The 20682-nt window shown below is 40.7% G+C and overlaps 1 protein-coding gene across 6 annotated transcripts in view; it reads right to left on the bottom strand.

The window, feature by feature from the left end:
* ntng1 (netrin G1) overlaps positions 1-20682 on the bottom strand; it is a 103443-nt gene that overhangs the window by 18636 nt on the left and 64125 nt on the right. For all 6 annotated transcript variants that reach the window (XM_022754125.1, XM_022754121.1, XM_022754122.1 and 3 more), the window contains one exon: positions 11743-11915. In XM_022754125.1, coding sequence (XP_022609846.1) covers positions 11743-11915 — 173 coding nt within the window. The remainder of the gene's footprint in view (positions 1-11742; positions 11916-20682) is intronic.

Here is a 20682-nt window from a genome sequence, read left to right as displayed (position 1 = left end):
CTGCTGCCTGCTCCCGCAGCAAAGGGTACAAAATGTCCAAACGTCACTGAAAAACTAATTCTGGGCTCACAACAGGCTCACTGACAGTCAGCGAAGGTGATATTTTAGTTATTTTAAAGTTTAAAAGTTGTATACTGCTTTAAAATGCTTCTCGGCACATCAGCCTTTAAAATGTGTTGCCAAAGACATAAGGCAGAATTCTCATGCACACACACACACACGCTCACACAACATATCAAATGGCATCATAGATGGCAAACTCTGCCTCTGACGCCAAAGGAGGACATGTTTTATCCCACTGCCTGCCTGTCTGTCCCTCCATCAAGCAATCCCTCGTGCCAGACAGCCACTGAGCAGATAATACAGTCTGTCTCATCCCCATGGTGACCAGATCTCTCCCACACCAGGACACTGGCTTGCTGTTTGAGAAGATGGTGGAGAGGGAGACATTCACAGACTTCTTGCACCAATCACTTCACCGTCTGATCCAACCACCAACATCTTGGTTTGGATATTAATTAGTTGTGTAAATATGGCTGTCACACTCGTTCACATCTGCGGCGACTTCACACATTATCAAGCTCAGACAATGTTAGAAAGCTCTTTGCCATTTTCTCTGTTTGAAATCTCGTATTTTTGGTCAGTGTTTGTTTTCAGAGGAATTTGCTTCCAGGACATAGACGCCAGTTCCACTTTTTCTAATCATCCGTTTGAACAGAGGCCCTTCCATTCACTCTACCTCCTGCCCTCAATAAGGCAGTCTGCCCGCAAAAACAAACAACCCCCTCACCATGGGAGGGGAAGCATGCTGGGCAACAGGAGAAAAGCACCCACATAAACTGGAGAAGAAATTAAATAAAAGGAGCTCTCTCTTCCTCTCTCGCTCACATCTCTCTCGTCTTCCGCTCACCACCAACTTACGGCGGTGGAAGCCGAGGAGGCAAGCAGGCATCTGTGCAGGATTTTTGGTGGGGCCCTTTCATCTAATGGAGCCGTCATGAAATATCTCCAAGTTCTCAGGGGAAACATGAGGATATCCTGAGTGTTTGTGTCTGTGTGTGTGTGTGTGTGTGTGTGTGTGTGTGTGTGTGTGTGTGTTTGTGTATGTGGACTTTGATCAAACTCCTGTCATTCAATCACTCTTCCTCTGATCTCCTGCCTGCCAGCTGTGTTTAGGAGCCAAATCTGTGACCTGTCTGAGAGCTGTGAAGTACAGGAGGCTGTGCTGACACACGGAGGCAGAGCGTAATGGATGTCAAACCTCAAGGGGGTGAGCAGATGCTAACCAGGAGACAGGAAGGACAAGAACAAGGACAATCTGAATCACAATCGCCTTAATCACCAAGTACAGTCTGATTTGGCAACATTGGTGTCACAATACTGATACAGTAGTCCAGTGAATGCTCTATCTAACTTAGTTCACATACATAATAACCAGAGCGGGACAGTTATGTGTTTTTGAATAACACCACTGTTTGTTTTATTGCAGCTACCTGTAGCCTTTCTTTTATTTGACCAAATATCGCTAATTAATTATTTATTGATTTTCAGAATCTCTTTATTATTTTAATTAATTTTACTTAAAGCCAACATTGTTTAAATATTAATATACTTTCTATACTAAAATCCCTAATCGTGTGTGCCTCTGTGAGATCTGATAAAATGTCTAATTTATTTGTCTAATCATACTTTAGTGTTTGTAATTTGCCCCAAAAGCTGTGCATGACCACAGTATGAGTTTGGGAGGTTCTTTTAACCTTTCTAAAAGGGCAAACGTGTAATGACTGGATTAAAATTTTTGCTCAAATGTAATCATTACTACTCACAGCAGTAACCAAGTGGTAATGTTACCTCCACGGCAAGTGGGGCGCATAATTCACTAACATAACTACATTTATTTATGGAGGTTACGTTAAAAAAGCCTTGTTCATAACTAGAATGGTGTAAGAGTTTAGGGTCAAGTTAGCTGCTCTGACTTTGGTCTGACACTGCAGCAATCCCAGCCGACATAACCTGAGGCAATGCTGGCTTTGCCAAACACAATGTAAGTTAGTTCTTAAATGTAAATTCTTTAGTAATGTTTAAAAATGAAAACATACTGGGTTAAACAGGGTTATGTTTCATTTTTCCTTATCATACCTGGATCTAGTTATCACCATTTCTACATTAAAATGAGTCAATCTGCATGATTATAGCAGATATGGACACCATTATCATCTACTTTCACCTGTATTACAAACTCTATTCATGCATACACTGCTGAGCCAAACATACATTTACAAAGGTCCTCCAGTAATTCACGAAAGTTGAAAATGTTAGACTGAAAGTGTTTTAGCTCTGTAACTGAACTGCAAAAAAAAAAAAAAAAAAAGCAGTAATGCAGTGCTAAAAAGGGCCCGGTTAAGTAGCTGACAGAGCAATAATACACAGGCACTATCTACATCTAGTCTGGAAGATTAGCAAGGGACCCGCAACATTAACTGGATAGGGATATAAATATAAAACCAGAGAGCGGGAGAGGTGACTTGCTTCTGTTATGATGGTGCAGACTTCTGTACTGTGAACTGTAAGTTTGAACAGAGAAAATATTCTTCATATTGTGATGAAAAATGTTCAAACAGGGCTGCGGCTGTCGAGACTGTATGTGACTCTTGTTTGCCTTCAGCTAAATATCAGAGACCTCAGCCATACTGTTGTACTAGAGGGGTGTGTTGAACCCGTCACACATCAATAAGATGATGCTCGTAACAATGTTATGAAGAATATACTCTCGTAATTATACATTGTAAAATAATTGTTGCACTTGTATTCAATGCACTGTGGTATGTTGTCCCTTCCTTTCCTGATGTAAATGTACTTGTAATATCAATCATGCTTTATACAAACAAATTAAGTGTTAATCAAAGTGACTGCTCATTTGACAAATTACACTTTGTCACTCTGTTGAGTTCGGGGCCAAATAACCTTATCTTCCGGGTCATGATCTGGAACACCAATGGCCTGTCAGGATAATTATTTGCTGCTTTATGAACAACCTGTGGGGTTCGAGCAGATGTCCAGGATCCCATGTCGGGTCATTTGATTAATTTTCAATCACCGTCATTTCCAATCCCCTTCACCTACCTGGCCCCACCATTACAAGGCACGGCTGCGATCTAATTCTGTCCTATCACACAGGAAGAACATTAGGAGCCGCTTATGTTGACGGTGTGCTCCATTGATTTTTATGAGCTGTGCAGGGATCATGCGAGCTGCTGAGTGGTGAACATGATCTCAGAAGGGGTGTGTGATTCACTGAACATGATCTGTGTGCATGTGGGGTCAGCACATGTGACACACACACACACACACACACACACACACACACACACATATGCACGTGGGCATTAAAATACAGTAGAGAGCCAGAGTCATGTGGGGCATCAGAGCAGCGTTTTTCAAATCCCACTACTTGATTATTTGATGCTCATACTTCACTGGTTCAGTTCCAGTTATGCCGTCAACCATCCAGGATCACTGTAAACGGATTATTAGACACCCATAATGAAATGTTCTCCTGTGGTTCTATGGGCTTTAACTATTTGGCATACATCCCATTTCCTCTTTGAACAAACTCATCTGTCATTTATTCACCCTCAGTGTTTCCACACATGTACAGAAAGAAAGGACAAATGTGCCATATGGTTCCTAGATTCTACTGTCAAGAGCACGTTTAGTTGCTGGTGTGGAAGTCAGATTGTGTGTCTTTTTTTGTGTGTGTGAGAGAGATGGGGAGATGTGGGCGTCATTACATTGTTTCTGTCAGTATCCATTCTGCGCTGACCTTCGATATGTCTCACCTGTTTGCCTTGGCGCTACCTGGGCTACTCTGGAAAGGGGCTTATCTGCTGAATTTCCACAGCAAGCAAAGTTGGTAATTACTTTCCTGGCTGCCATCATTTTATAGCAATCCATCATCATCTGGAGCTCTTTGGCTATATAGAGCCCAGTGATGGTGACAGGCGTTGCTAACTGGTTAGCAGCAGAAAGGCTGCCAAAACCAAGCACACGGCATGCAACTTGATTGAATTCCTCAGGAGTAAAATTACGGCTTGCCTTGCCAGAGTCGTTCGTTCGCTCTTAATGTGTAGATCTGAATTGAAGGTGGCAAGTCTTAAAGTGCCCAGGAGCAAGTTGGAAGGAGCACAGTTTAAGGTTTCAGGGATGGAATGAGGTGTACGTCGGTGGTGGCAGCAATGGGGGAAGGAGGGGGAAAAAAAATCTGGAGATGGAAGAAACAAATATTTGAAAGAAAGATTACCGTCACAGCCTCACAGAGCCGAGATGTGGAAAAGACAGAGTAAACAAGCTTGGTCTCTGGGGTGGTTGGGGGTGTTGTGGGGGAGAGAGAAAGAACACGAGCATGAAACAAATCAAGAGATGGAGCAAAAACAGGCAGAGGTAGAGAAGAAGAAGTAAGGGAAAGAAAAAGAAAGGTGGTGTGAAAGGAGGGCAGAAGGAGCAACAGAATGAGAGGATGCAAAACAACAGGTGATGAGTTTTAGAGAGAAAAAAAGAAAGAGAATGGGGATAAAATGGAAATTCAAATAGCTGTGGAGAAAGGAATAAAAGCAGAAATGAGTGGGTGAAGGTGGAAGTGAAGCTATGTGTGCACAGCAAGCATGTTTATGTGTGTAGATGCATAAACACATGGCAGTCAGTGAATACACAGAAGAGCTGTGAGCCTGATGAAAAAACTCACAAGACACACTGTATTTAGATTTAAAGGGAAATGACACCCAAATTAAATACCTTCTATTTAATCAAGCGATGGTTAAAATTAATGGAACCCAATGTTTATATTCATATTTGCACCAGTTTAATAACAGTAATGTGATTACATTAGTGCTGCATTACCGCTTCATTAGTAAAACAGAGTGTAGAGTAATGTGATTACACTGATGCATTAGTTAGTAATGTGCTACCCAGGGCTCATTTAACTATTTAATGGATATAATGCATTTTTAAAAACAACAGATTTTTGAAGGCAGTTTGCTTTATGTTTGTGCAAACCATACAAATTAAATCAGAATCTCTGTCGCCCACAATATAGGGAGCACAACTTGGAGATGTGTATATATATATATGTATTTACAGTAATGGTTGTTTGTGTTCACTGATAAAGGAACGAGATTTATTCCACAGTGGCATTATCAGTTCCTCTGGGATTTGGTCTTGCCATTGAAACATGTATATACTTCCTCTGCAAGAGGGAAGATTAATCAGAGAAATCTAAATTTGTGTATGTGCGTTTCTGCAAATGAGTGTGAGGTGTTACGTTTGTGTGTGTGAGTGTGTTTGGTCACATTTCCATGATCAGCACCTCACAGTTGGACTGCAGGACTGATAATCAGGCTGAAGCATCTGCTAGCTCTGCATTAATGTACACTAATTAGAGAACAACAGCAGAAAAAATGCAATTTGTAAGTCATATAAAATGATACTTGTTATTGTTACTGCCACCTCTTGATGTGACAATGCTCCTTTCATCTAGGATACAGGATTTTTCAGTGGGATGGAGGGCTGATGTGGATCTTCATTCCAGGCAGGGGATGAATCATTACAGTGAAATCCACTGCATGTCCATGCCTTTCACTGCTTTGATCAAAGGAGATCCATAAACTCTGAGGCTGGCTCCAGCTAAATCTGTACAAGTGTTTCCTAATCCTGCCCTGACAAGGAAATCTATTCCTCTTATCAAGATACAAACAGAACAAATGAGGACTTTTTCCCTGAAAACAGTTATATGGAAAAAAAGAAGGAAGCTGTTTCACTACTACATGATTTAGACATATTTCGGTTAAATTATCTCTGAATATTGGCACCAAAGACTGTCAAATAGCAGTGTAGTCAAAATATCACAGCACAAAAAAACTCCTCTGCTGCTCAACATGTTTCACTAGATGCTGTGGAATGACCTGAAGAGAGCAGCTCACACCAGACATCCCAAGAATATGTTTGAGCTGAAGCAGTTTTATTATAAAAAATTTTCATATAAGTAATAACTTCACTGTTCATGTCCACACAAACAGAGAGGTCACAACCTTCACAACCTTAAATAGCTTCTCTCTGTTCTTTTTGCACCATGCTAGCTTGTCATTCCCTGGTGATCATTTTTTCATTTGCGTAGATATAAAGAAACTTTGTCCTTGATGAAATCAGAAGTCAGAATGCAGTTTCAATCTGCAGAGGGATTTGACATGAATCAGTTTCCGTACATATAGCTGATTCAAGTTTTCATTAGACTGTGACATAAGCCACATTAAAATTACAGTACTAAAATTTGTAATTATTAAAAATGTTGTCAAGCAGCTTCAAATCATAAAACTCCTTGTTTCTGGATTAGAGTCAGATGTGCCCCAGCCGGCATTACTCTATAGTCAACAAATCCCATAAAAAGACACAACAATGTGGGTTGTGTGTTCTTCTTTCTTTTTTTTTGTAAACATTGTTTTGGACAGGTTGTGCTCTTCTCTAATTACTTTGACTGAGATGGACAAGACAGTTGTATTGGCTCAGTTGCATGTGCACTCACTGATAACTGACTGTCAAAACCAAATATCATTTCAGTTTATTACGACTAGGTTGAACCTTTTTTTCCTATTCAATTTATTATTCTGTCACAGTTCAATGATGAAAAACTTTTAAGGTCTCATCCAAAAAAATTGAATTATATAAAATTATGCAAATACAATAGGCAAATATTTAAGCACATATTCAAAACAGCTGGACTCTCTTTTAGCAAATATTACTCAAAGAGAAATAAACAGTGCATTTGGTGGGGACTATTTTCAGCCATATATTTCTGGCAGCAGAGCGGTGCATAAAATTTGACTCAAAATAAACCACAGCGCTTATGTTCATCAGTAATTATGGAACATGTCACCCAGTACAACAGTGTGATTTTAAGCTCCTAAGGTACAGAGGAATATTGTTGATAAGAAAAAAAAGACTTATCCTTTAAAAGCAGTTTTTAAGAAGCATTACAAAATTCCTGTGGTTGAAATTTAGTGGATTGCACTGCTTTAGTTGAAGTATGCACTCTCTGACTTCCTGCTGACAATAAGCTAAGCTAGGCTTGTCTCACGTTCACTTGGACTCAATTATCTAGTGAACTCCTTTAGGGAATCCCTTCAAATTTGTCTCAAATATCCACTTGGACTTAAGGATGAACTGATTACATTTTGGTGGTCAAAGGTCGAAGGTCAATGTCACTGTGACCTCACAATATGGGTTTTTGGCCATAACTCAAGAATTCATATGTTAAGTGTCACACAAATGTCTAATAGGATAAAATTAAGTAATGAAATTTTATATCCAAACGGTCAAAAGCCAACTTCACTGTGACATCATAATGTTCTTTAACAACACCTCTGGCCAATATTCAATGCTGTAACTCAGGAATAGAAGGTTAGATTGTGACCATATTTTCTGCAGCTTGCCTGGTTGGCTGAGGCATACAATGCAAGGCGGTAATTCTTGTTCAACATAGAGTACTGGAATACAGGAGTGAAAATGTTAAATTCTCCAAATCCAGTTATCGATGTTAAGTGTATTTTAGGATTTTGCCTTTTAATATAACATTCAGGAAACATTTTCACTATTTGAAATGAACTTTTCAGAGGCCACACGGCTCTGCCCACTCCCCCGCCGGCCTGTATCTCCTTCAGTATCCCTCCGCCCTACAGTGGAATGAACTGCCATGGTTAATTCTCAAACTGATCCCTCTCCTTCTGTCTCCACACGGAGAGGAAGCGAGCATGAGTGAGGCTGAGAGACGGTAGGGGAGGGAGGGAGTGAGAGACATAGATGGAGAGAGGGAAAATGAGAGAGACAGAGCCACCCCAGAAGGCTGAGTTAGCTGTGGCAGAGAGTGATGCCCACTTCCCCTCCTTCTATCTCTGCCATCCTTTTCTTTCTATATCACTTTTTAAATTCTGCTCTTCTTCTCTGCTCCCAACACAGCGCCACTGTAATACGACATATCATCCCGCCTAACTCCACACCCCCACCAGATGATGATTCATCGATCTCCTTATCGCATCAGACGACTTGATGGGCATAGTAAAAAGAAATTAAATCTTAATTAAATTTTCATCTTTGACAAATTTGTCTCCACAGAGCTGCCATATGTTCACTGAGTTTGAGGAAAAACACTGAGAGGGAAGGAGACTTTGGAATTGGTGTTGAATGAGCTTGAAAATTACAAACAACAGCACAAAGGTGCATTTTTCTGTCAGCCTTGTGCATTTTTTTTCTATTCAGGAGGGATTGCCTTGAATTCCTATAGATTTTTCGCAGCGTTATTACATTATGGATTTTTTCCCTCCTAGACAAAGTATAATAATGCACTTTATACTAAGACTGTTTTTCATCACCTGGAGGGAATATGTGTGAGTGTACGTGTGCGTATACGTCCCCTTGTGTCGTTATGAATGTGTGTGTGAACATTTTAAGGAGTGTTTGTGCAGGTTGAGATGAGCACCCGTGTGTGTTCGTGTGTGTGTGTTTGCTTGTGTGTGTGTGTGTGCATGTCACCTTTTTTAATAATGTGCTGTCAATCTGGGCTCTGGGGATGGCCATTTTACTAACCCTGCCTAACTCTCATAACGCTGATCCTCTGGGAGGGAGAATAAGTCATCAGACGGTGACCGAGAGTCCTCGAGCACCGTTGAGAAAAGCAGAAATCACAGTGGATGCAATAAGGAGACAGCACAGGATGAAACTGGGGCTTTTAAATTCAGGCCTGCACACTCAGACTTATGGCCCCGCCGCTCATCACTTTGCTGTTTTAGGTGATGTATGGAAGCTGAACCTGTGTTCATGTGGTCTCGTAAGAGACGATAACAAGACTTGGATGATGTTGACTGTTTGTATATTAAACGTAAAAGCTCCATCTACCCATCCACTCATTCATTCATTCATTCAGTCATTCAAGCAGACAGCTTAACTGCCTCTTAGTCGCCATTAACAAGTATTGCAAAGTTTACATGTGAGGCATTAGACTTGGATCATTGCTCAGCTCCTTACTTCAGTGCCACTAAACTACTGCACATGTTGGGAGGACTGTGTGACACTGTGTCCTTGTTTGGTTCATTCCCCAGGAAGAGCAGCTGTTGCTTTTTCTGTTAGGGATCCAAATAAACAATGATGTTATAGAGGAAACCTTTTTAAAAAATCAGGAAATGGATATTATATATTATTATTATATTACAATTTTGTATGCCTTGTAAAAAAAAACAGTGCATTCTTGCTTCTATTCAAGACAAGTTGATCTGTAAAACCTAATATCACAAACACTGCGTATCATTCAAAAACATTTTTCTATTCTTATCCTAAACCTCGCCTAGTTTGCTCAAATGAGTCGGATTCAGAGAACTCTCTTAAGTGCACAACGTTGCTGTAAATAACTTGTTTTATGTATATGAAAGCCACCTGTTTGTGAGGAGGTGTGTGTTCATGAGATGTGATCATTAGCATGAACAACTCCCCCTACATTGCAACAGAGGGCTGTTAGTTCTGCCCTTTTTGTTTTGTTTTTTAATTCACAAATACATATTCGGCAATGGTGGTCTTCTCAAATATAGGCCCACATCAACAAAGGTGCACCACAGCCCGAGCTGACAAAGAAAAATTCCACATGTTATGTGATATCATCACAAGACATTAGATTTCACCACAAGACACTTGGCCCACTTTCTTCAGCTCAAGCGGGAGCAAATAATTGGTTCTATCCTACATTAGCATTGAAGCTGCAGCTGCAGAACATTACTCATGAACTGCAACACATTTAGTGGACATCAGCAACAGTCTACTGCTAGTTTGAAGGAATGGATCATACATGGAACTATGACAACCGCACATAGATGTAATGGAGTAGGTTTATTATAGACCAGAGTGTCCCCAGTGGTCATGATTGGGAACCATACATATTGCTTTGTGTAACATCCTTCACTGAAAAGACCCTGGGGGTCGATGTGGGGGTGGTACGTATCCCAAGTCATGTCTTGTTTCTTCCAGGAGTGAATGAACTGCATGATGTAGCCACGTGGGCTTATTTTCACCTAATCTTGTGAAATGCCAAATAATTTGTGAATGAAACAGTCTAATCATTGTTTAAAACTATGACCAGGAAAGCAGGACATATAGTCCCGGCCATACTTTTTTGGACAGCTGCACATTTTTGTTCTTCAGGCTCTGAGCTTCTGCACATTCAAGTTGAAATAAATTAATGGATACATTGAAGTGCTAAGTCTCAGCTTTAATTTGAGTAGGTTTATATCAATAGTGCCCGAAGCTTCAAAAATAATTGGAGATACATGTGAAGTCAAACAAAATCATCATATTTAATATCTAGTGGAAAATTCTTTGTAGTCAACGACAGCCTCAAGTCTTAAACGCACAGACATAGCAGGTGGTTTGAATCTTCCTCCTCATACTGTAGCTGGAATTCCAAAAACTGCATTGGGACAAAAGAGTAAAACATCTGCTCTGCACTGTCCATGATAGATTTTTTTCTTTTTTCTTTAATACAGGTTTTCACACTCACTCAATTTGTATTAGTCCCACCACAAACCTTTAGGACTGCAAAACAGGAGACTGAGTCATAAGATTTTTAAAAAAGCACAAAAAATCAGTCATAAATAATCATTGCTTTGTTTATTCATACCTCCTAGAATATTGTTCTCAGTTACTGCTTTTGACAGTTACTGCTGCGTCATCTATCTGGACCTGTTTCAGGAGGTCTACAAGTCACTTCCCCCATTGAATCCAAGTTATAAAAACTTGAAATTGAAAGGTAACGTGAAATGAAACCCTGACACACACGCTCAGTTTTCTCCCACACAGAGGGTCTTGCGTGGTCTTGTCAGTCAAAGCACTGACTTGATGTCAAGGGTGTTTTGTAAAGGATGAGAAGGCAGCTGCTGCTGCTGCTGCTGCAGATGCTACTGGGCGGCCTTTACTCAAACTTGTGTTGACAGGGGGAAGTAGAAGGACTCACAGACACAATAAACCTACTGTACCTGCTGTATCCTCGTCTAATGCTTGCACTATATGCACGTTTAGAGAATTGTGTGCACAGTTACATTTAGTGATTGTACTGTGCTGTGTGGTTTCTTTATCACCTGCCAACACTATTCTTTTTTCAGTTTTCCCATATTTAACATGAATTAACATGATTTTGTAAATCTTTGGTCCAATTTTCAACCCAACTCTTACGAAGACTTTCATGTCCAAATAAAGCTGTTGGGCTAAGTCACAACACTAAATGAGACTCAGGTCTTGTATTTGGACACATTTGTTTCCACAGAATATTATACATCAAAAATACAACAGTTAGACTCCTGTCTTTGCTTCTGAGCCTTTTATCTCTTTGAAACATTGTTAATTGCTTCACGTTGCTTTGAAACCTCACAACTCTATATCTCACAATTAATGTGGTGATTGTCAGAACTCTCAAAGATGACACACAGGGTACTGCTAATTGGGATTCGACTTTTATCACTTGTCGGTGCAGGTGCCTTTGTTATGTTGAGTCAAAATTTCACAGAAAATCTCCATTTTTTTGTCAAGACCTTGTATTTTTGTTATATTTCTTGCTCTTCCATGTGACCCATCCTTGTCACAAGTCTGTGTGTGTGTTTCTGTGTGTGTGTGTGTGTGTGTGTGTGTGTGTGTGTGTGTGTGTGTGTCCGTACTCACAAATATTAGCCGTGCCCTTGGGGATGGGCAGGTAGGAGCCAGCACTCCATGCTCGCCCCTGGTAATTCCTCTTACAGCGGCCACAGTCGGGCCCAGTGGTGTTGTGTTCACACTCGCAGCTCAACTTCTCTTTGTCATACACACAGCTGTTGGCATGGAGGTTGCACTTGCACCTGTCAAAGAGGGAGGGGAGGGCGTTTGGGAGTTGAGAGAGGACAACCACATCAATATGAGTGAATTTTCTACCACTGAATTAAAAACAGGCAGCTTTCATTTTGTCGGACAATGCGGCTGAAGGGCAGTGTGTCCTTCACTAGTGGTGGCATTGGAACACAGTCAGAAAAGCTATATGCTTCTTCATCTTCAAGAGAAGCTAGTTCAAAAGGAGGTAGGCCATTGCAAGAACAAATCTGACATCGTTATTTCCTCCCTTTTCTTTCTGCCCTCTCCACTCGGGAAGGTATAGCTCCGATTTAATTGTCCCACTGGAGGATGCATAATTGTAGTAAGGCCACAGCTGATGGACGAGGGAAGAGAGCGCGACAAAGAGGTGCGAGGGGAGGCTGATGAAAACAAGCCAAGTTAAATTGTGGAACAAGCGGTGGGAGAATGAAGGCATCAAGGCTTCATTCTCAGAGAATAGCTCAGAGTTAGCCAGAGGGCGGCACGGAGCAACAGCACGGATACGTTCTCTAAGACAAATTAATATGAGATGAGAGCTCAGAAGCATATTTTCAGTCTGGAAGGAGGGACTCCCTTAAGGTACACTAAATCCTCATTCACATCCTCCTCACCAGAACCTTCATTTAACAATAAACTCAGCAAGTTCATTTTCTGCTGTGGCTCGATGAGTACTGAGGGGATATCTATCTGTTAAATTAATTTATGGTCCTCATGCAGCATAATGTACTCTGAAGAATACAGAGAACTTTGAATTGCTAGACCTCTTTTTGAAGAACTTTGCAACAATATGACTGAGTGCAGTAAGGTTGTGATGAAGCTTTGGGACAATGCATCTCAAGACAGCCCAGTGGGATTTGAATGGTTTATTTAATATTAGATGTAGGCTCCTTCCTTTTCACACACTGTTTCAATTATTTTGTCCATCATCTACCAATTTACAAGACACAACAACCGAGCTGGAATCACTCACTGCTTGAAATGTAATATGACGTACTCTCAGCACGAGGATGCTCGATTCTCAAAGATAACCTAACTGTTTCCAAAGCATACCGTGAGTCATGATCCAGAACCAATGCCAACACTGGCTGCAACTTCAAATACAGACTGGAAATCTGACTTCCAACCAGCATGACTCATCATAGATTAATGGCCCTGTGGCTGTTGGTTTATTTTAGGAAAAATGCCGAGAGGCAGACAAAACTATTCAAGCCTGCCCAAAAGCTGTTTTTTTTTTGAGACTGGGAGCCAGGTGAAAGGTATCTCTGCATTGGTTCTAGTGGCACATGGAGGGAGACAGAGGGAAGGTGTTGAGCAGGGAGATGACACAGATAGCCCCATAGTTGTGTTTGCTCACGTCTCACTGAGAAACTCCGGTGACAGCTGGCCTCCGTCACCCTGTCCATTCTGCTTCTCTACAGCTTAGCCTGATCCTCGAATTAATATAATCATTAGGAGGAAAAGCACAATTTTAAACCACTCACTGCTTCTTGACCTTGATACTCAAACTATCTGCTGTTTGCCCCAAATTCAAGAGCTGTTTGCTGTGACTGGGTTAGTTAGAGTCTGATAGCTGGTTTTACTTTAGATCTAGTTGCAGGTTGATGAAATACCTGGATTCACAAAGCTCAGAGGCTAAAATCTTGTTGCCCCGCAATAAATCTGCAAAACATTTCAGGCTTCTCATTTCTATTTAGCACTGATAATAGATTTCGCTCAGTAACGCTTTGCAGACATGTGATTGATTGTTTCAGTAACAGAAATCCAGAAATTACCTTGTATTTACTAATCCCAGTAATACTCCATTACTTTGACACTTTGAGGATTGGTTGTCATACCGGGAATTTGGTAGATGGTTGATATCAGTGTGGCCTCTGTGTTCAGTGCGGAGCACCTTAGGTTGGTGCAGGGGATGAGAAGGCAGCTACAGTGTTGCCAGCACAAGAACTATATTTCTTTTACAACCCCTTTGGCAACTTTTTCTTTTTTCAAAAATGCACCTAGCGACAAATATAGGGACTTTATGGCCAGACATTAAGTCTGCTCTCTTGAGAGTCACTAATATTTATCAGCAAATGTTCTTTCACGTGGCTGTGGCTCCCAGGACTGATGTGTAGTGAAGAGAAGCAGCATGTCCAGTTGACCAATCAGCAGCCAGACAGACATGTGAATGAGCTCTGAACGTGTGCATCTTATGAAGTATCACTGATTCCCACTGTTTGTCCTTTTTTGCTTTTGCTCTGAACTATTCAACTTCACCATTTAAGTTTTATTCTTTACAAGAGAGAATCATTCCAGTGTCTGGATCTCTTTTTATGACACTTCAGTTCCACGGTGTGTACAACAGCCTTCAGGTAGATAGATGTTAGCAACGGGAAAAATAATTACAGCTAATGATGAAGTTAGCTAGAGTCAGTTGTGTCTATTTTCTATGACAGCTGGTCATACTGGACAGTTAGCCTTTAGCAGAAGAAATGTGACTCCTGCTAACAAAAATGCTCCCACTGCCAAACCCAGGTTTGTTTGTTTTTACATATTGTGTGGTATTAGCTGGCTTTTTAACATTGCTAACAGTTGATGGTAAGCTACATTCAGCAATCTCCTCATGTTCAGAGCCTTAGGGTGTGTGATGGGACTTGTGGAGAGCTGTGTGCAGTTGTCTGCATTAACATTGGTGAACACTGTAGGCTGCTGCTTGTTAAACCGCAATGTCTCATTTTCTATTTCTACACTTTTTAATCTGGAGAATTTGGAATTTAAAGGTACGTTTGACTGGGCTGAGTAACTAAAGCAATTTAATTATGTCACAAATTACTTTTGCTGTTCAAGTCTTTTTAATTCAAGTAAAACATATCATGCATATCATACACATTTATAGCTTATACATGTAATAGTTCTGATCAGAGACTTATTTTGGAGGAAGTATCTCATGAGTAAAAGTATTTAAATGTAAGTAAGCAATACCTGTAACTTCAGCATCTCAGATACATTTTTTATTAGTATTTCACATCTTTTGATGCACTTCTTATTTTCAAGTTGTAGCCACAGGTTGTCAACAGTAATTAGACCAACAGTGGTCCAGCCAACAGGAGCTCAACTGAATCCTTGTGTTTCAGCCAAGCAGTTAGTTACAAATGTTGAACGCTGATGCAAAAGGATTCAGATCAGATACCCTTGTGACAACCTTCGTGTTGAGCAAAGCCAGTATGATACAAATATATCTGGTATGAAGCTGTCATAGCAATACACAATACAGCTAATATTACTGCCAAATGTCCTCAGACAAAAGTCAAAACCTCTGATAATAATAAAAAATAAATCAATAAATATTGATTAAAATAATAATAATAATAATACTTTTAGTGAAGGGAAACATGCAGACAGTCTAATTTATTTCACTTGTCCACATTTATCTGGTGTCTCTATAACTGATATTTGTTTAGTCATATCCTAAGAAGGTACAGCTGACATTTCTCATTATATTTAAATCTTAATTTAGATACTGAGGCTCTCATGCTAAACAATACATGCAGCAAGCACTTTATTAGGAACACCTGTACATTTGCTTATTCATACAATTATGCAACAAAGAACTAAGGCTGTTTTTAGAGAAAAGGGAGGAACGACCCAGTGTTTCTAATAAAGTGCTCTCTACTATCGTGTGGTTTAAATAAATAAAAGCATAAACTGTTTTCCATTTCACAGCCACAACTTTGGAGCCTCTCAAAGAGTCCACTTTGTGTTTGAGTGTGACATTCTTTAGAAACACTAAATTAAATCTTCAGCTCCAACTATCATAGTAATATCCAGTCGACACTGGGACATAGTGGGATTGACTGAGGAAAAATTGGTTCCAGTTGAGTCAACGTCCATGAGGAGCTGAAATCAAGGCAAGATTAGAATCAAGTCCCACACAGCCCTGTTCCACGAACTTCCTTACTTTCTCTGTTACACTCTGGCTTGTTAGTGTGTGGATGTGTGTGTGTCAGAGAAGCGGGTGGGGGATGTGGTGTGAAATTACTTCACATGGAGCCCTTAGTGGTTTAACCTTCAGCTTCTTCTAACATTGCCAACATTTTAATCAGTGTCCAGAAACGATAGCGCTGCCGGCATAATGATGGAGACCGCCAGTGGGGCCCACAGGGGCTCAAGCCCACCAGTGCTGTTGTGGTGCCAATCAGCAGTGGCTCCTGAATGTGGGTATCAGGGGAGGCTCCCTTACTGCTTCACCAGCAACACGAGCTTCACAGGAGGAGCCAAGTACACGTGTATTTAACAGCATTTTAATAGCAAATTTCCTCCAGGGTTCCCCATGTCTACTATATTGTGTCTTCACTTCCTACAGGGTCTGCTCAGTGGGTTGTCTCCTCCTGACTTTCCATCAGTCTGTGTATCATTCTTTTCATATCTCTCTTCTCCATCCACCTATTAGTCTGTCATTTTATCTCGGCCCCAGTATCTCCTATTCATAAATATTCATGAAGCTATGGCATCTTTGTTTTTGTGTGGTGTTCTCAGAGCGATATTGCTCATGGTATTATTGAGTGTGCGAGCCACTGCCTGTAAGCTAAAGGTCCTAATATGTATTCCGAAAATTACCCATGAGGCTATGAGCTTAAATTGCTAGACTGACAAAAATAAAAAAAATAAAAAAATAAGGAAAAAACCTCAAATGAAGTTTTGATTATATTTTGTCTGAGAGAAAGGAGGAAACATGTTTTTATATCTGACAAAGGTTTAAAGTTCTCCGTGAAATGTTGGAGGCAGACAATATTGTTGGGTGTAAATTTATTATTTTTCTTTATCCTGGTGGAAATGCAAGCAGAGTAGCCCATTGAGAGTTAGCTTACCTGGAGCACTGTGTCTATGACCTCTGCAGTAATGGGATTCTGATTGACACTGTGGGTGCAGACGACATATTGTGCCTTCCCACTGATGATGCCAGCAACAGACAAAAACAAGGCAACCTCAAGCCTTGGTTGTCTTTTCCTATTGCTTCAGATGTTATTGACAAACTTCCATTCAGCCAAGTTCATTCCCCGGCATCGCTCCATTTTGCTCATTGTGGCTTCAAAGCCAAAATGTAACAGCCACTAATTAATAGTAATTATCTGCAATCCAAGCCTACAACATCCGCGATGCACAAAGCTGCTGATCCCAACAAATTGAGCAGACTACACTCAACATGGTTCTTAAGTGGGTTAACCAAGTGAAGCAGCAATTAAATTTCAATCTAACGCCCAGGTGTTTTCATTTGCAAGCCAATTGGGTCAAACACTTGGTTAATAAACTTTCTTTTTTTTTTTTTTTTGTCTGCATTCAGTGTATGCTGTAAATGAAGGAAAACACACCAGGGGTTGTAAGGGGCGGGCTGAGGGGTTGTTCCGAAAACACTGGATTAATTATGTGTGATGAAAATGAAATGGGAACACAGGAGTGGCATGGAAAAGGCCTTGAGGCGTGTGTGTGTGTGTGCGCGCACATGCGTGTGTGTGTGTGTGTGTGTGTAGATGTGTGTGTATGTACATGCAGGTGGTTTGCTGTCAGTGAAATGGATAATAGCACAACACACAGACACAAAATAAAATGAAAAGAACAATATATTTGTCCCACACACACGCACGCATGCAGGCATGCACACACACACACACACACACACACACACACACACACACACACACACACACACACACACACACACACACACACACACACACACACACACACACACGCTTCTATAGTGATATACCCTACTGGGCTCTTCCCCACTGACTTGCTTGCAGCTGCTGCCTGTGTTGGTTTAAAACAAATCAGCCTGCCTGCTAACGTGCTGCCTGCTAATTGCCTCCTCTAACTCTTTCCTCCCAGTCTGCAGTGCATTGTGGGAAGTGAAGGTGAGTGAGATCTCAGCAGCAGCTCTCCTGGGATGGACCTCACCCCCCCCAAACCCCGACCCCACCCCCCTTCCTGACCTCACCCTAATTATATCCCTCTCTCCTTCTCCTCTCACTGGAAAGTGGGCAGTAAGAGAAGAGAAGAGGCAGTTTGTCTGTATCCCCCCTCTTAAATGTCAGGATTTGGTTCAGTTAGTCGGTCTTAGAAAATAAATTAACGGAGACACTGCAGACTGGTTCAGTATATACAGTGAAGTCCAAAAGTCTGAGATGTGTTTCCCAGTCTCAGACTTTTGGACATGTACGTTTATGTACAGTTTAATCAATTAAATAAGTCAGATATTAGTGCAGAACTTGAAAACATGAAATATACACACACACAACTTTTACTTCTTAGCAATCACATGATAAACTCTCCATCAATTTGTAAGACTGTCTGTGAGCCTGAACTAATGACAGAAAAACTCAAAGAAAATGCAAGAAAATCACAAAGAACAGCCATGCTGGGTATATGTTGTGTGTGCATATGTTGTATTTTTTTTGTTGTTGTTGTAATTTGTTTATATTTTATAACAGGTGTGCTGTCAGCCCAGGAAATGACTGCACTTGCAAACAACAGATTTCATCACATTTGGTAAAGATACAACTTACATGAAGAAATTACCTCATGCAGGGGAGTTCAGTCTCTACGGAAGCTACAGTCATAACTGCTTAGCTGCACTGTCTGGCTGTGCTCATATTAGAAAAGTACATACTGGAAAAGTGATATGATTAAGTAGCCAATTAAGCCTTGGACTAACACAAACAGTAGTGACCCAGGTGCTGAACTATGGCAGCTAGCTTAAAAACTGCAGCACTTGAAATTATTTTAATGACTGTTTTGTCGAGCTGATGAATGGTTCTTGTTTCTGTTGTTGTTCCTTGCAATGAGATCCTGCAAAACTAACAATGAAAATTTATCTTGAACACACTGCCAAGATAACATTATAGTATATTTTGTCATGACCCTGTGAATTCAGTTCATCTCCAGTTGCTTGCATTGAGGTAAATGTACCGCCTGCCTACATCAATCCATCCAGGCTAACCATCTATTGAATCCTCAGCATTACTAATGTATGGAGTTGGACATGCTATCCAAGCAGAAGTCAATCAAGAGGTCTTTACTGCCTCTGACATGCCAAGCCAGTTCAATAGAATCGACATGCGGGGCCTCACTGATACTGCTCTCAGCTAAAGACTATTGGCGACAGAAGATGCACTGCGGAGGAGTGAGATAGCTCCACCACTGGGAGGATGGTGTGATACCGATTCAGGGTTGGGCCAGGTGGAGAAGTGACCATAACTGATCTTGTCATTTCATAAGCAACATCACTGATCGGAGCCCTTAAAGGAAATAACTCCCCAAAGATCCTGCAGCATTGATCAGTTTGGATTGGAAGCTTGTCCGGAGACTGCCAGAGGTTAGACTGTATTTGACCTTTGTGTGTGAGAGTGAAAGAGAGGGCATGTGCACTGCTGCAGCATCAAACCTCTCCCTTATCTTCAGCTGCTTATTCATAACCTGACCTTTCTGTACAAAGAAGTATCTGTTTTCTACTCAGCATCACCAATTCATTTAACCAGTGCAGCAAAAGGAAGAGTGTGTTTGTTTCATATTTATATGGGAAAAAAATAAATTCATACTGGTTTCACTATTTGCCTGACAGAAGAAAAAACACCACAAAATGAACACAGTAGGAAATCTAGAAAATAATGAAAACCTTTTACTTCTTAATTTTCTTCTGTTATGTTGTTGCCTCTTGCTAATGTCACCAGCCATTAAACTTTGGCACCGCTGTCCCTTGTTACTTAATCCCGATGTCTGGAGCAGACATTTCCCATGGCTATGCCCACCAGGGGCCAGAATCTGAAACCAGGGTAGGACCCAAAGAGCAGGTGTAATTACAGAAAATGTTGGCAGCTTCCCAGCTAGAAGAGGGGTTAACTTTTAGTGATCTCCTTTCCCTCTAAAACTCCGGGCGAGGGTCATTAGCGTGGTAACAGTGTTCACTGCTGTGTTGAAAACAGACAGACCAGAGGGGGCAACGTTTCAACTAAATTAAATGAGAGGCTGCATGGCCTCCCAGTGACTAATGAGAACGCCGTGAGATGTAAAGAATCGCTTGAAGGAGGGCGTGCAGGTATGTGTGTGTGTTTGTAAGTGTGTGTGTGTGTGTGTGTGTGTGTGTGTGGAGGAGAGAGGAGAAGAGATTTATAAAGAAGAAATGGGTTTGAGTGTGTGTTAGGTTTTGTAGGTTTTGTAATTGTGCTGCTTGTAAGTGCATTTCAGGTCAGTATTTATGGAGTCGAATTACTAAGGATTTGAAGCTTAAATGATTCGGACAGCATTTGACTGACCAGTGATGTCAGTTTTGCACAAAATTACACAAAAGTTTGTGTTCTTCTGGGGTAATGTGTTGGAAGATGTGTTGGAAAATGTTTTTATAGGTAGATACACACACATACACACACGTTGTATATATATTGTATATATATTTTACAGTGAAAACTATTTAAGTGACAGAAACAAGAATATTGCAGAACAGCAAGAAGCCAAAAGACAAACAATGCAGTTATAAATGTATGTAAAATAGTGACAGTGTGCCAGTTTTTAGATTCTAGTGTGTGAGACAGCATTTGTATATAATTAATTTGAGGAATATGGAAGGATGGAATGAAAATTTAAACAAATGGTCACTGAAACTGATTTATTATTGCTGTCCACTGCAGCATGGGTAATGTAGGCTATTTAACATCTGGGAAAGCAGGTGTAAAATTGGGAGCATGTAGTTGTTTTCTGGGCAGACAGAGAAATATTACTATACAT

Source organism: Seriola dumerili, unplaced genomic scaffold (assembly GCF_002260705.1).
Source record: "Seriola dumerili isolate Sdu_G_001 unplaced genomic scaffold, Sdu_1.0 BDQW01000216.1, whole genome shotgun sequence".
NCBI lineage: Eukaryota > Metazoa > Chordata > Actinopteri > Carangiformes > Carangidae > Seriola > Seriola dumerili.
Note: the sequence above shows the minus strand (reverse complement) of the source record. Positions and strands in the feature narration are given on the sequence as shown.